Source organism: Canis aureus, chromosome 3 (genome assembly GCF_053574225.1).
Source record: "Canis aureus isolate CA01 chromosome 3, VMU_Caureus_v.1.0, whole genome shotgun sequence".
NCBI classification, from domain to species: Eukaryota; Metazoa; Chordata; class Mammalia; order Carnivora; family Canidae; genus Canis; species Canis aureus.
Genome location: NC_135613.1, coordinates 47,737,031 through 47,753,435, shown reverse-complemented (window position 1 = coordinate 47,753,435; position 16,405 = coordinate 47,737,031). Strand labels below are relative to the sequence as shown.

The 16,405-nt window shown below is 54.7% G+C and overlaps 1 protein-coding gene across 1 annotated transcript in view; it reads right to left on the bottom strand.

The window, feature by feature from the left end:
* Positions 1-2,342: 2,342 nt before the first annotated feature.
* MYO15A (myosin XVA) overlaps positions 2,343-16,405 on the bottom strand; it is a 51,760-nt gene continuing 37,697 nt past the window's right edge. Inside the window, exons 56-65 of the mRNA XM_077892386.1 lie at positions 15,792-15,922; positions 14,733-14,827; positions 14,409-14,486; positions 13,970-14,066; positions 12,137-12,297; positions 10,699-10,832; positions 8,538-8,671; positions 8,026-8,159; positions 6,983-7,123; positions 2,343-4,920 (exon numbers count right to left, since the gene is read on the bottom strand). Of these exons, the coding sequence (XP_077748512.1) occupies positions 4,819-4,920; positions 6,983-7,123; positions 8,026-8,159; positions 8,538-8,671; positions 10,699-10,832; positions 12,137-12,297; positions 13,970-14,066; positions 14,409-14,486; positions 14,733-14,827; positions 15,792-15,922 (1,207 nt within the window). The 3' untranslated portion in view covers positions 2,343-4,818. The remainder of the gene's footprint in view (positions 4,921-6,982; positions 7,124-8,025; positions 8,160-8,537; positions 8,672-10,698; positions 10,833-12,136; positions 12,298-13,969; positions 14,067-14,408; positions 14,487-14,732; positions 14,828-15,791; positions 15,923-16,405) is intronic.

The window sequence follows — 16,405 nt, the reverse complement described above, 5'->3', positions numbered from 1 at the left end:
CCGGGACGCTGGACTCACTGAGGGGGCACCTCCCTGCCCCCCACCCCCGCCGCCTCCCGGCCGCCCGGCCGCCGGGAGTGGACGTTCCACGAGTCACGTCCCGGTGGCGGCGTGCGCAGCCGCGGACGCGCGGGGTTTTGGCGTCCGTCTTGCTCCGGGCTGGAGATGGGTACAGGCGCTCCTCCTCTGAACGGCAGAAGGAAACTCAAAGGGACCAGTAGGCTCAGGGTGGAGGCAGAGCTCTAGATGATTACGAGGGACAGTTCAAAGTTTTGAAGCCGTGCAGTCGGACCGGGTGCGTGCGAGAGCAGAGGCGTGGCGGCTCCGCGCAGGGGCGGGACCCCAGCCGGGGCTTTCTTTCCGAGAACTTCCCGCGGCTCCCGGGATCCAGTTCATCTGTTCTGTTGGCGTTCAGAGCCTTTGTTCGAGACCTTCCCGGCCTCGCTTCATCGTCCCTGTCCGCGAACTCAGCGCCCGCCGGCCGCGCTCTGGCGCTGCCCGGGTCTGCAGAAACCCCGTCACGCCTCCTGGCCTTTGCCCAAGCGGTTTCTTCCTCCAGCACTGCTAGCCCCCTTCCACCCATCTCCTTCATTCTGATTTTTTGGGGCTCGCCTCACCTTCCTAGCAGCCTCCCCGGATACTGAAATGAAGTGCCATCTCTGGCTTCACGATCTGGCCTGGACATCTGCCTTCAGCCTGGCCTCCCTGGCCGTTTGCCCCCAGCCCGTGTGTTTCTGCATCCTCTCCGCCGCCGCCCCTCCCCCCAACTTGCCAACCACCGAACTGACAGGCCCGGGTTTGGTTCTTGACCTCCTGACAGAGCTGTATGACCCTGGGCAAGTGACTTGCCCTCTCTGAATCTCAGTCTTCTGGTCTGTAAAGTGGAATAACCTTAGTACCCACCTCATTTGGTAGTTGTGAGAACGAAATGACGTCATGAATGTTAACCAGAGGGGATTGCACACCTCTAGTCAGGGTCTCAGTTTCCAAACTGAAGAGCCTGTCGGTTCCTGTGGGGAGATGTGGGTTGTGTCCGTTGCTGGGCAAGGCAAGGCCAGCAGGGCCCGTGGCATGGGGAATCCCGGACACCTGGGACTCCAGCATTGTCCCCAAGCTCCCTGCTGGGCCACCTTCCTTCCCAAGAAGCAGTAGGTGCTGGGGAATATGGAGCAGGCACCAAGTCTGTAGTAAGTTTGACTCCTGCCCTTTTCTGACACAGCCTAGTGGGGTGCTGGTGGTGGTGGTGGTAGGAAGGCAGCTGCAGGTGATGAGGTGGCCAGTGGGCAAGGCTGTGGTCAGGCGGCTTGGCCTCCTGCTTCAGTCCTTCCTCGGCCAGGACTGAACACCTGAGCCGGGACAATTGGCCTGTGAGGGCTCAGGCCCTTCAAAAGCCCAGCACTCACCTCTAAACTGCCCTCTAACATGGGAGCCCTGAGCTCTGCTCCTACACCTGCTGGACGGGGAGGTCACCATCTCAGTAATGAGGAAATCCCTCCAGAGACTCCTCTGTGGAGCCCAGCTCCCCTCACCTGGGCAAAGATAAGGATCCCCCTTCTCTAGGTCTCAACAACCCCTCCCATCCCAGACCCATCCTCCAGAGCTCCGTGTGCTCCTTCTTGACTCTTCTAAGCCAGAGCCAACCCTCTCTGAGCCTCAGTGAGAGACAGCACCCACTCTGGAGCCAGCCTGCTTGTGTTCGAATATAGGCTAGGCCGCTTAGTGGTTACCTGCTTCATCTCTGTGGGCCTCAGCTTTCCCATATGTAAAATGGCGATAATAGTACCCACCTCACTGGGGGTACTTTGAGGGTGAAGTGGGTCAATGTATATACAATACCTGGTGCAGAGTAAAAACTTGCTAAGAATTGGCTTTTTAAAGGGAGAAAAGTCTTCCCCCATCCCGGACACAATGACCACTTAGAAAGTATGTGTTCTAAGACTTCTGGTAGTGCCTCCAGTTAACGAAGAAGGAAGCAGAGGATCAGAGAGGGCAAGGGGCTTGCAAAAGGCCACACTGCTAATCAGCAAACACTGGCCTCTCTGGCTCCACCACCTGGGCCTTCAGTTACCAAGTGAAGATTCTCTTAATAGGTTTGTTGGTTCTGAGCAGGAGGCACCCCTCCGCAGGGGGAGCTAGCAAGGGGAGTATGTGGACACCAGAACCTGACCCAGTCTAGCCCTTGTCCTGCATAGGGAAAGCCATGAAGTCCTTCTGGTAGCTTTTTTTTTTTTTTTTTTAAGATTTTATTTATTTACTCACGAGAGACACAGAGAGAGGCAGAGACCCAGGCAGAGGGAGAAGCAGGCTCCATGCGGGGGGCCCGATGCAGGACTCGATCCCGGGTGTCCAGGATCAGGCCCTGGGCTGAAGGCCACGCCAAACCACCAAGCCACCCGGGCTGCCCTCTGGTGGCTTTTCGATGCCCAAATATGGTGCATCCTGGCACACCCATCTGGGACCTCAAGCCTTTACCCATTGACTGTCTCAGGTTCCCATGCCACCTAGACCTTTCTCCTGTATTGTTCTCACCACACACTAGGCTGAGAACCCTGAGGCTTGGTCCCTTTTGCTCTGGACCTCCCCACACTTACCTGGAGTTCCTGTCTTTCTAGGTCCTGGCCTTGTGTGATACCCATAAGTGCCTGGGGGACATAGCAGGGTCTGACTCTCTTGTCACCCCTGCCATTCCACTCTGCCTTGTGGGGTCTGTTACCTCCTTTTGCCAGGGCTTAGATTGCTGATGTTACCACACGTCCCCAGAACAGCTATTAAAACATGAGTCTTAGGTCTTAAGGCCCAGGTCCTGAAATCCAAAAGCTCTGGTGTTTTGGTTGTCCAATGTTATGGAGCAAACTGCCCCCAAAACTGAGACTTCAACTACTTTTCCAACTCATAAATCTGCAGTCTGGCCAGGGATAGGAAACTCCTCTCGGTTCCATGTGGATCAGCGGGGCCACTCAACCTGGAGCAGCCACTTCCCAGGGGCCGCACCCACACGGCGGCGCACCTGGAACCCAAAAGGCTTCTCGCCTCTCACCTGGGCAGACTGCAGCACTGCCAGCCCCCTTCCTCCTACGGATAAACACACTCTTTCTGGCTCCTTTTCCACTTCCCTCACTCCCCAAATCAGCTACATGCATTGGATTCATCTCAGTGGGGCTGCCCGTGGAGAAAGCCAACCTGACGGTGCTGACAGTGGGACAGTCCTGCGACATACGTATGAAGGGCTCCTCCTTGACCTTCCCTGTGTTAGGACAGCCTGATAGACACCCCAGAGAAGCCAACTTCTCCCTGCTTGTCACCACCACCATTGTCACCACCAGTGTCCACAGCACAGAATTTCCCAGGTGACACTACAGCAGCTCCTGCTTTGGTTTCCCTGCCCTCTACATTCACCCTATCTGTGGTCAGAATGACCTCTTCAAAGTCTAAGCTGAGCAGATTACCCCCTCTCCCACTGAAGAACCTTAGAAGGCTATTCATGGCTCTTGGGATGAAATCCTAAACCCTTGGTGTAGCCTGCAAGCTTTAATCCACCCCTGCCGGCCTCTTTGGTCTCAAGTCCTCCACGAGTACTGTCCACATGCTGTTCCCTCCATCACCTGGCTAACTCCCATTCACAGATCTCGTCATGGTTTATAGTTAAAATTTAGCTGTGAGCAGGTACCAGGGTCTGGCATTTGCTTAGTACAGAGTAGGCGCTTCGTAGGTACTGAAGAGTAAATACATCCTTCCTCAGGCACCATGGCTCCAGCTCCTTCTGCCTTCACATATCTATCCACCTTTTTCTCCCGAACCTAGTGCTTCCTGCCTCCCCAAGTTCCCCAAAGCACCAGTACTTTCCAGCAACATTTATTTATTATTTCATTCACGTAACAAGCATTGTTTAAGGGCCTACTCTGTGATAGGCATTGTCCTAGGCTCTGGGGGATACAATAGAGAATGAACACTGTTTTCTCTGGAATGTTCACTCCCTTCCCCTCCATCTATTCCTAGCAAATGCCTACCCATCCTTCAAAACCCAACCCTAATGTCCCATTCTCTGGGAAGCCTTTCCCAGACTTCTTCCTCCCCAGACTCTGATGTGAAACTTCTCTCTCCCTCCACTCTGCCATTCTCAAACCTTATGTGACCCATCCAGTGGTGGGGGCCTGGGATTGGGGTTACCTAAGAAGTGTGGAGTTGGGGGGATAGGGGTGTGCAGGGAGAGGTTAGGACAGAGGTCTCTACTGGAAGCTCTGTTTGGGAGCAGTGAGTCCGGGGCACAGCTAGGCATCCAATTCCTGCCTCTTCCCTTAGGCTGCTTTGCCAGCTACTCAGCAACTGCATGGATGGAGGAATGGCTGCCAGGCACACAGTTTATGTGCACAGAAATGACTAAGGTCACAATCCAAGCTGAGCAGCAGTGCAGGGAGCACTCAAGGAAGACAGGTGAGAGGCTGAGAGATTTGAACATCAGATCCTGGGTAAACCAAACGCAAAGTCCCTTTGACTAGGCCATTAGTGTGGGGCTTCTCTGCCACAGTGGGGAGCCAGGGGGTGGGCCCATAGTGGGTATGTGATGGAAGGCCCATGGGCCAGCCTTTGGAAGTACCTCCTGTTACTTGATCCAAATTTGCACACTGCAATTCCATCTCAACTCTAGATCTGTCTGCTTGGGTTCCCAGGGACTGAGGTCACTCATCCTATCACCTCTTGGTCTCCCCACCAAGGGTCTGGGCCCTTCCAGGGGTCACTGGCCCAGAGAGGCCCAGTAACTCCCCTGAGGCCACACAGCAAGCCTTTTGGCTGAGGGCAGCTGGAGTACTGGGGGCTGGGTCAGAGCAGCGTGATCTCACTTGGGGGCAGTGTGAGCCGCTTCTCGCGGGCACTGAGAAGGTTCTCCACGTGCACAGCCACCACTCGACACAGCTCCAGGCCCTGCAGGAGAGACAGTGAGAGTCCACAGGCCCAGCAAACACCTTGGGGTGAGACGTGCTTGGGAGAGAGGACTAGTGGGTCCCACCCTTGTCCCCACCTCCTTGAGGGTCCCAGGAAGAGCAGGAGGAGAGGGAAGGAGGAATGCTGGATTATGGGCTGGAAGGGGTAAGTAACCAGGAGACCAAGTACATCTGCCAGCTTGGCTGCATATGACCTGTGTGACCCAGGACCTCAGGGGCCTCATCGGTAAGGTCTCAGTTTGCCAGGGCCTGCCTCACAGGGCTGTGGGGAGGATTCCATGAGATTTTATTATGTATAAACCCTTTAAATGGAAAAAATATTAGTCTAGTCAGTGGTAAGTTTCTCGTGTTGGGTTGCCATGGTTACCACCTGGCACCTAGAGCCTAGAAGAAGCTGTAGCCCGGCCTCAGGGCTCCCAGATGGGGTCAGGAGGAAGAGGCAGCTGAGAATTGTGGAAAATCCACCTGCCTGGGGTTTTCAGACCACAGGCGGCGGTGGCATCCCCGCAGGGATACCTGAGGGGCCACAGGAGCTGCTCTGACAGACGTAAAGATAAAGGACACTCACTGAGCTGTAACTGTGTGCCAGTCACTGTCCTGAAAGCTTCCTGTGTCTCACCCCTTCTAGGCCACACAGTGTCCCTAAGAGGCACTTTTACACCCCATTCCACCAGCAACGAAACTGAGGCCTGAGGCCAGAGCTACGAAGCCACTTGCCCCAGACCTCACAGCTGGTAGGCAGGTGGTGGGGACTTGGACCCAGGTGGTAGGAGGCCCAAGGCCACACTCTGAAGTGCTCTGTGCTGACGTCAGTGGTGCTTGCCCCACGCTGGAGGCCCCCTCTGGGGATGAGATCAGAGTATGCATGATGGGCGTCCCCCCCTCCAGCCAATGCGCCAGCCAACCCTCCCACCCACATGCTACAATGCGAGCCCTTACTGGCACTGTGGCCCCACTTGACAGGAGTGGAAACTGAAGCTCAATCAGAAGTGGGGTTGACTTGAGATCCCCTCATGCAGCCTGTCAGAGGTGAGTGAGATGCAGACCTGGGTCTGTTGGCTGCACTGCCGCTATACTCAGATGTCACCTCCTCTTGGAAGCCTTCACTGATTACATCCCAGATAGTTCAGCTATAAACTTCTCAGCACTGATCATGGTTTACTGGAGAGACTCTTGGACTTGGGGCTGGATGAGGGCCAGGGTTGAGGGGGTTGCAGTCACTTCAGTATCCTCAAAGCCGGGGCAGAGCCTGCTACGTAGGGATGTCCAGTGGCTTACATGTTAAATGAGTGAATGAATGAATGCACCCCCACCCCAGCATGCCAGGGGCAGAGTCAGCAGCACAAAGGGGCTGGGGGTCTGCAAGGAAGTGGAAAAGCCAAAAAGGTTCCCATCCAACCATCCATCCTACAACCACTTACTAAGCATCTACTACCTGACGGATGCTGTGCTATAGACACAATGTGGACAAAAGAGACACAGGTCTGGCCTCTGGGGCTGGCATTCTGGTTGGGGAGACAGACAATATGTAAACAAATAACTCATCTGCAAGCCGTAATAAGGTCTGCCAAGGCAGAGATAGTAAGATGTCAGGGAGAAGGATCAAGGAAAGCTTCTGGGAAGAGGTGATGCTTGTGCTGACACCCAAATAAAGGAAAGGAGGGAGAGTGCCCTGGAACAAACCAGGGATGAGCACTCCAGGTAGAGGGGACAGTGAGTGCAAAGGGTCTAGGGCAGAGAGGCGAGGACAAGCTTGGCATCAAGTTGCTGGAAGAGGCCAGGGTTGGGAGCAGAGGGGCGGGAGGTGAGAGCAGAGGCCAGAGTGGTAAAGAGAGGAGGCAACCCTGCCAAGATGCTTCCGTGGGAGACCACCCTAGTGACCTGCAGTTCTGTGCTCGGTGGGGTTGGGGTAGCTCTGTCCCTAGCACTGGGCTGGATGCTCCCTGGGGCACAACCTGGATCTAATCCATCTTGGAGCCAGGCCCAGCAGAGAGCCTGAGGGAGGGGCTGGGTGCTTGTCTGGGTGCTGGGGCTGCACTCACCTGCTCCAGCTGCAGCTGCATGGTGCGCTGAGCCGCCACATCCCCCAGTGCGATCTCCACATATGGGTAGCTGGAGCTGGCCGTGGGTCGCTGGGTCCGAGTCGACTGGATCTCCTTCAGGGGGAACTTCACCATCAGCTCCTGGAGGGAGAGGGGAAGAGACAGGCTTGTGGGTGGGACAGTTTTACCCACCATTACCTCTCCCCTGCAGATCAGATCAGGAGGAGGTAGGACACCCAGGTTGGAGTACCAGTTCCCCAGCGACTTGCTGTGTGACCTCGGGCAAGTTGCTTTACCTCTCTGGACTTCTGTTTCCTCACCTGCCAAACAGATTCAGCAAACACTGATGCACCCATCTACAGGGTGCCAGGCACTGTTCTGAATGCTTGGCATCCAGGAATGCAGCAGCTGGCAGTGGTGCCCTGACCTTCACACCAAAGCTGTTTCTTAAACCTGCCCCCTCTTTATCCAGAATTTTCTTTCTTTCCCTGGGAGTGAACCAGGAGCCCATGCACAGAAACCCAGAGCAATGAGAGTTAATGCCTTAAGTGACAGGGCAACATGGTGGGTAGACCCCCCAGCTCCCTCACCCCCAGAACAGAGGACATCCTCCAAGAGGTGTGTTTCAGGCTGTCTCCAGAGCACCCAGCTGGACTGAGCGCCAATTCCCACAGCAGGAATTTGCTGCTCATACAGCCTTCCAGAAGGTGTGTTCCCAAGGTGTATGAAACGTCCCTTCCTGGTCTCACTTCCTCATTCCAGCATCTCCTAGAATCACCTCCAATAAAGTCCTAACACCCCGTCCCTCTGAGCATGATGGTATTTGGAGACAAGGCCTTTTAGAAAAGAAGCTGAAATGAGACCAGCAGCGTGGACTCAGTTCAAATCTGTCCCATGTCCTTATGAGAAGAGAGAACTTGAATACGACAAAGACACCAAGGATGTGTGCGCAGAGAAAAGGCCACGAGATGACTCCCAGAGGAGTGCAGCTCAGAGGACGGAGAGGGGAGAGCCAGGGGCAGGGCCAGGCTTAGGCCACTCACATGGGTCTCAGTGCTGAGGAAGTTGAGGCCATTCTGGTTGACAGCAAGGATGCAGGGGGCTGGCACCGCCGCATTGCTACAGCTCTGGATGAAGAAGAAGGAGGAGCCGAACATGGGCAGGGCGCTGATGAGGCCTGGAGTGGGGAGAGGCGGTGGGGTGGGGTGGTCAGTTAGTGTAGCTGGCACGGCTCAGCAATGACAACCATGTCCCTGCATGGCCAGCCTGCAGCCTGAGTCTTCCTCAGCTGTGTCCAGCATGCGTGTCCACCCTTCCCCCCCAGGGCTCCTTCTGCCTCTCCAGCTCCCCCCGCCCCCATCTGCCCAGGGCCTCCCAGGTCCTAGGTGGTGCCTTGGTCAACATTTTAGAAAGGTGTTCTTTCCAGGTAGTTGCTCAGCTTGGCTAGCACCAAAAATGCCATTGTGCAAAGAAAAAAAGTGCCTCGACCCCACCCTCCAGGACCCCCCCTTGGTAGAGTGCCCCACAATTATCTCCCCCAGCCCCAGACACTCACCCAGAAACTGGGCGCGGGCTTGGTGGGGGCTGAGCGCCTGCGTCTGCTGCCGGTGCTGGCCAAGCAGGTTGAGCCAGGCCGAGCCAGCCATGGTGTGGTAGAGCTGGGCCGGGATGTAGTCCTGGATCTCTCGCCTGCATGTGGAGGGAAGAGCGAGGTCCTGAGTGCCCACTATCATTCATGTTCTGCACAACGTCTCAGCACATCCTCACTGCAGGGCAAGTGCTAAGCCCAGTGGATGTGATCTCTGCACCTCCCCAGAGGACTAAATGCTGCCTGCCAAGAGCTCATTTGGTGCTATGGTACAGGGCAGACACTCACTAACTATGGCTGGTACCACTAGGCTCCCTGTTTGAGGATGGAGGGATGGAGGCTCTGAGAAGTTCCCTGACTAGCCCTGGGTCACATGGTGACTTGGTGACTGGGGGGCCGAGGCTGGAACCCAAGGTAGGTTAGTCCTTTTGTAGCCCCAATCCCCAAAGAAAAGCCCAGGCCATAGTTGTGAGAATTGCCAAGGGGAGCGGGTTCAAAGGGGACCACCAGCAGCTGGACAGAGCACAGAGCAGAGAAGCACAGGGCTCCAGGCTGGACCCGTTGGGCCAAGAGACCCCGGCTCCAGTCCCTTCTGTCTGACACATACAGGTTCCCTCAGGGCAGCCCCTTTTTTTGTGCCTTGGGGCATCTGAAATCAAACACCAAGAGCAGTCCCAGCGCATCCCAGCTGCTCTGAGCTGCAAACTGGGAAGGGTTAGGGGGAATCCAGGGGAGCCTCCTTCCTCCAAGAGACCCCTCACCCCAGGGCAACATCTTCCCTCCTTTGTACTGCTGAGGTGAGGGCCTGCCATCTGGACCCGGCCTCCCCTGGTTTGGATCCCAAATATTATCCCCCACATATTATTTGGGTAAGCTTCAGGAAACCCTGTAACCTCTCTGGGCCTCAGTTTCTGTCTTTGTAAAGCAGAAAATAAAGATGAACTGAGATGAGGCATGAAAATGCCTTCCAAAAAAGTAAAACTCAGTGATTGTTTTTTTCCAGGATTGGGATTATAGCTGTATGTGCTTCCTTGGCCTTTTGCTTAAAATTATAACATAAAAAGAGCTTCACATACCGAATTCTTACCATATAATGAGCTCCTACACATATGCTGTACCTACGTTATCTTACCATGATTCATACCAGGTGTTCTCAGGGTGTGGCTGAGGGCATGGGAGGTCAAAGCCACGTCCCTGATAACACGCTAAGACGCTAAAAGTTGCCTGGCCTTTCTCCCTCTCATTCTTTCACAGGTGGAATTTGCCAGAGGCCACATGACATGTGAGATAGGGCAGACTGCCTGCAGAAGCACATCTGAGGATCCAGCTGTCTTCTATTAAGCCAGTTGCTAAAGAGATGTGCAAAAGGTAAAACAACGCCACTCTCCTCACTAAAACTTTTTGGGAAAATAGTTGTTTTTTTTTCTATAAGTAGTTTGTATTAATGTGTAATTTAATCTATGTTCCTTGAATTATAATTGTTTCTCACCTGTTATTATAATTACTATTACATACAATTACTTATATGAACGTATAATACATTATCCTTACTTTTCAAATAATAAGTCAATATTTTAAGTCGTTTCTCAATTTCAATTTTGAATAGGGTTAAGTATATCGATAGTGTGACCCACATAAACGAAAGCTCTTTGGGGTCCAATTTTTAAGGGAGTAAAAACATTCTGAGACTAAAAGTCTTAGGATGACTGATTTATCACCTCTTTGGGGACGTCAATTTGAAGGCTGCCTGACGCCCAGAATTTATTTAAGGAATCACCTGTTGTTGGGGATTGGGGTTGCTGTACCGCGGTGAATGTTTCTGTGGCTGAATCTTTCTGTGTGGCCACAGAAATGTGTACTTTTGTACATCCCCAAAGCTTTTTTATTGTTCTCTTTTTCTCTGAGCTATGAAGACCTGCCAGAAGCAACCTCTTGTGGAAGGAGGCTGAGTCCCAGGCTCCCAGGGCTGGCCAGGTGGAAGATTTCGGCCCCGGGGCCAGGACTGCTCCTCCTTCCCAGCCAGCTTCACAGACCCTGGTGCAAGAGCAGAGTGCTGGGGCCTGGGATGGCCAGCTCTGGGAGGAGCCGGGGAATGGGGAAGGGGCGCTGACAGGTGGGAGGTGCTCACACACTGGGCAGGTAGGAGTGGTCCTTGGCCCGGTGCTGCAGCGAGGCCAGCTTGGACATTTGCTGTAGCTGTTGCTCGCTGGGCCGGCTGGCTGGCACGCTGCTGAAAAGGCCCTTCAGGTAGTCGGGCAGGACCTGTGGGGGAGAATTCTGATGAGGGGCTGCAGGCAGACCTGCAGTCAGGCATTCATCAGAGGAAGATGTGAACACGTGTCATGTTAATAGTTCTAATCTCGCCTGCCTGCTGGACTTTGGAGACCAATGAGAGGCACGTGAGGATAAGCTGTGAGGGCTGTGGCCCTGAAGCCCATGTGGGAGTCCACACAGTGGCCAAGGAAGAGTGTCATGGACATCTGCATTGTATCGTTCAGGAACGGCCGGGGGCTGGGGTTTCTGAAAGCTGAGTGTGCACAGAGTCACTACAGCAGACCTCTGGGAAGCACCTCTGAGACTCTGAGTCACTAGATCTGGGGCAAGACTTGAGGATTTGCATTTTCCCAAGTTCCCAAGAGCTGCTCCTGGCCTGTAGGCCACAGCTCGACTCGAACTGGACCAGACCTCACAGGGCTGGTGGTCAACAGCCACAGCGTGTGGCCGTAGAGGCTAGGTGGCAGCATTCTGTACCCAGAATTGCCAAGACTTTGGCACCAGATCAACAAAATGTCCGATCACCCACGAATGTTAGCACAGGAGGGGAGAACCCAGATTTTGTAAGCTCCATGATCCTGACTTATCTGAGTCTCATGAAGGAATAACACAAAGATAAAAGTAACAATGCCAGCAAAAGCTGCTCAGGCTTTTGGGGCAGGTCAAGCACTCAGAGGAATCAGGAGTAAAGGGGAAGTCAGAGCAGCCTCATAGAAGGGGTGCTATTGGGGGCAGCCTTGCAATCAATTTAGATGAACACAGGTGCAGGAAAGACAGGGCAGGTGGGATGTGACCGTGCGTGTAAAGGCCCACAAATTAGGTGGTGAGGGTGGCATGGTCAGGCTGCTCTGAGGAGTTCACACAGGGGATATAGGCACTAGGACTAGACATGTCAATCGGAGGAGGGGGGCCCTGAGGGGCTCATTCCATTAAGTGTCTGACTCTTGATTTCAGTTCAGATCATGTTCTCTGGTTTCTGAGACTGAGTCTCCATGTCGGGCTCCATGTTCAGTGGAGCATCTGCCAGAGATTCTCTCTCCCTCTCCCTCTGTCCCTCCCCACTGCTTGCACACACACACACACACACACTCTCTCTCTCTCTCCCTCTCTCTCTCTCTCTCTCCAAAAAAAGAAAAAAAAAGAAGGGAAGAAAGAAAGGAAGGGAGAGAGGGAGGAAGGAAGGTCAATGGGGCTGAAAACACGAAGGCATCAGATACCAAGGCTGTGACTCTGACTACACACAGGGGAGCCCGGAAGGTTCCAGAGCAGTGGGGTGGACCACATGTGCTGACCTGGTTGTAGTGCATGGTCACGTACAGCTCATTGTCAAACTTGAGAGGCTGATCCCAGAGCACACGCCGGAACCAGAGCATGTAGCCCCCATCCACCTGCTCCATCTCCGAGGCCACGTCCAGGATGTAGGCACAGCGGCTAAGTGGGCACACATGCTGGCCTGTGGAGAGTGGGGGTGGCTGCAGAGCATATGTGCAGACCCCGGGCAAGGCCCTTCCCTGCTTCAGGACATGGAGTCCTCCCTAAGGGAGAGCATGTGTATGGAACAGGGTGCCCTGTGTTTTTGGTCTCTCTTGATGAGCAGAGATGAGAATAATTCCAAGCAAAGCTAGAGTGTACCTAGGTCTCAGGAAGTGCCCTGGGTTATGCTCAGGAGGAGCCCAGCTCCTTTCCAGAGGTGGCTTGGGACATGGAGTAGCCCTCTAATCATGAGACCAGGTGGGTACCTTTCTACAGAACTCCTTCAGGAGAGACCCCTTGCTGGCCTCCTGGAATGGGTGGAGTGTGGAGAGGATTGGGGCTGGCAAGGAGCAAGGTCTGAGTCTGTGAGGAAGGTTTAAGTTTTTCCTTCTTGCTTTAACATTTCTGCTCCCCATCATACACCTTCAGTAACATTTTACCAAAGAGAGGGTGTGGCATCGATGATGAAAGTCCAGACTCTAGAGGCCAGACTGCCTGGGTTCAAATCCTAACTGTGTGACCTTGGGTAAATCCCTTAACCTCGGTGACATGCTGAAAAATGGACCCCTTCCCCAGAGAGGTCCATGTCCTACTCCCCAGAATCTGTGAATATGTTTGCCTTCATGGCAAAAGGACTTAGCAGATGTACTTAAATTAAGGATTTTGAGAAGGGGAGGTTATCCAGGATTAACCAAGTGGACCTGATGTCATCTCAAGGGTCCTCAGAAGGAGAGTAGGAGGGCGAGAGAAAGAGGAAGTTTTGAAGATTCTACACTCTTGGCTATAAAGATGGAGGAAGGGGCCACAACCCAAGGAGTGTGGGCAGTGTCCACAAGCTGGAGAAGGCAAGAAATTGGATTCTCCCCTAGAGCCTCCAGAAGGAGCCAGCCTTGCTGACATTTCAGGACTCGTGACCTTCAGAACTGTCAGATAATACATTTATGCTGTTTTAAGCCACTAAATACATGGTAATTTGTTACAGCAGCCGTAAGACACTAAGTCAGCCTCCCCGGGCCTGTTTCGCCATCTGTCAACGGGGGTAGCCAGAGTTTCTACCTCATAGGGTTGTTGCAGGACTTAGAGGAGTTTCTACAATTAAAGTTCTCTGACCTGTGCCTGGGCCACCATATCTGGTCTGTAAATGTCAGTTATTAACACCATTTTGTTACCACCTTCCCCCGTCTTAGCTGGGCCCAGGGCAGGCAGGGCTGAGGACGCACAGTTTAGAACCCAGGCAGCAGGGACAAGAGCTGGGTGCAGGTGGCCGGAGCTGACCAACAGGTGACAGGGGGCAAGAGCATGGTCTAGAGTGGGCAGCAGACAGAAGGGACCTTGGGCAGATAAGAAGGGGCTGGGGGAACTGCAGGAGAGGCTCTTCCTGCCACTGTCACAGCCTCAGAGACAGAAAGTAACGCCTGCACAGCAGGCTCCAGAAGTCAGGCTAGACTCTAGGAAACTTCCTAGGATGTAAGGAGCAGGTCCTGCCCTCTAGGAACTTCCAGTCTGGTAGGCAAGACCAACATCTGGAGCCGGGGGTGCCTGGCCCCCAGAAAAGTTCTTATGCATGGCATCCAGGGGCCTCCTGGAGGAAGTGGCATCTGACCTGGGCCCTCCAGACTGGGCCCTCATGCTCAGTCCTCCTAGCCACTCACCTTGGTTGGTGACAACGAAGATGACATACTCGCTGAAGGCCTCAGGGCGTGTCAGAGCCATCTCAGCACAGATTTCTTCCACCACATCCAGGGCCACCTGGGGGGAAGAAAGGGTATGGCTGGGCCAGCTGAGTGGACCTGTCCTCCCAGTCCACCCAGGCCCTCCACAGGGACACGAAGGACCCTGTGAGGCCTGAGAATTGGCCTTGTGCACAGGAGTACAGCTTTTAGAGCCTGAGAGACTCAGGGTTGAAACTCTGCCTCAGCAGTATGACCTTCACCTCTCTGAGGCTTGGTCTGCTTCCCTGAGAAATAAGTCTTGCCCTGTGCAGCTTTGGAAGACACTGACAGGGGCTCAGCACCCTTCGGGGCCCACCCCAGAGACTGGGGTGTCCCTACCCCTCCGGCATCTACCTGTCAGAAACTTTCCCTCACTTACAGTGCATGTTTTGATTTTGAGATGGCGTTCAAGGCCTCCAGGGAGAAGAAAGAGCTGTCTCTTGGAACTGCGGCCCGCCTGGCACAAAGGGGAAGAGAGGAGAGAGGCTGGGTCCTGGGATCTGGGCCAGGATCTGGGCCCCCCTGCCCCCCCCCCCCCGCTATGGAAGTCCCCAAGTCAAGGGGCTCTAGACAGTCATGCGCAGGAACACTCATGCACCTGGACCTGCCAGGCCCGACTGTCCACTTCTGAGTGCTCAGTACACACAGGGTCTCTGGGCAGGGCTCGTGTTTCATGCTCATCCTGACCCCACCCCACACTCACCAACATGGCCCGAAGCTCCATGCTGCTGGGATGCTCCACGCGGCCTCCAAAACGCAGGGTTTTCTGCAGATTCTGCTCACAGGCCTTGGCAATCCCTGCAGAGACAGGGAGTCAAGGCCTTGCCCAGGGTAGGCAGTGGGAGAAAGAGGCTCTTGTGGCCACCAGCCACGAGCCCACTGGGTTCTCTCTACAACCTATGGGGCTTCTGTTCTCCAATGTCGGAGCTGAGGAGACAGTTCCTAGGGGGGGCGGGATTTGCCCAAGGTTGAGAGCTGCAGTGTGAGAGCTGCATTTGAACCCATGTCCCATGGGGCTAAGGCTTTTGTCTAGCCCATGGTCCCTTTGGCTACCTGTGAACCCTGGGAACAGCCGTCACTTCCAGCTGTTGCCTGAGGGTGTATCCCCCATAGGCTGTGTGGCTGCGGTGATGCAGCTGTGCCCTGCCAGCTGGGACCCCCTTGCCAACCCCCGCCCTTACCCAGAGCAGTGCAGAACCCGCCACCGCCTGTTTCTCTGGGTTAAAGAGTGCTCTCGCTCTGCTCCGGGGAGGAGGTGGAGGCAAGACCTATAGGGCACATTCTGCTGCCTCCACAGATCTGGGAGTCCTTCCTCAGGGGAGCCTATCCTCAGGGATCTATTCATCTCAGAGTCTGGGAGTGTTAATTGAATCAAAGCGGAGGATTCTGGGACAGGCAGAGTGAGGTCCCCTGTCTCCTGCCTGACTGCCATGATGACCACACAGCCCTAACCCTTTTCTTAGGGCGACCCCAGGGGTTGCTATGGCAACAAGGGTCAGGATGAGGCTGGGGACAGGCTCCTTTCCTCCAAATTCCCAGGGGGAAGGCTGAGACCCTGCCACCAGCTGGATCTGACCCCTGCCCAGACCCACTCCAGACCCTTGTTGGTTGGTAATGGCCAGAGACACGGGGCCTCACCCAGCTCTCCTGGCCCTTCTGCCTCCTTCATCCTCCCACATGCCACACAGTCCCACTTCCAGCACCCCCTAGAAATCCCTTTCTTGTGCTCACCACCCAGAGTCAGCACTCACTGGCCCCTCACCTTGGAAAGGCAGGCCTGGGGTCCGGCTCACATCCTGGAGAAAGCGAACAAAGTGTGGCTGGAGGACCTCAGAGCAGCTGTGGTAGGCAGTCACGATGTACAGCAGCCTCCAGCCTCGCTGGCAGCTGTCCCTGTTGGGGAACACACACGGGGCCACGTCATAGGTGGCCACAGCCCTAGAGTCTCCTGAGCCTGGGCTGGACATCTCTGGCTCTCAGGCAGCTCCTCTTTTCTGGGGTGCTCCTCCCTGGCTAGTGAGAGGAGGGCAGGTGGACGCCAAAGCCATGCAGAGGGTACACTGTGCTTGGGAATCCAGGATGGGAGACAAGGAAAGCAGGAGATGAGGCCCCTGATGTGACATGCCGGACTGCACAGAAAACCAAGTATTCCCTGGGTATAATCTCTCTGGGGAGGCTCCTGAGTGAAGGTCCTTGAAGGGGTACTGGAGGAACCCTCTGGGGCTGTGTGCATGTAGTGGCAGAGAAGGCCTGGGGGTGGGAAGGGGCAGGAGGACATGCCGAGTGCTTCTATTATTCCTGGAGGCATGGAGAGTCAGTGGGGGAGGTAGACTAGATGGGGATGGGTGGGAGATCTGGTGAACAAGAGCATCCCAC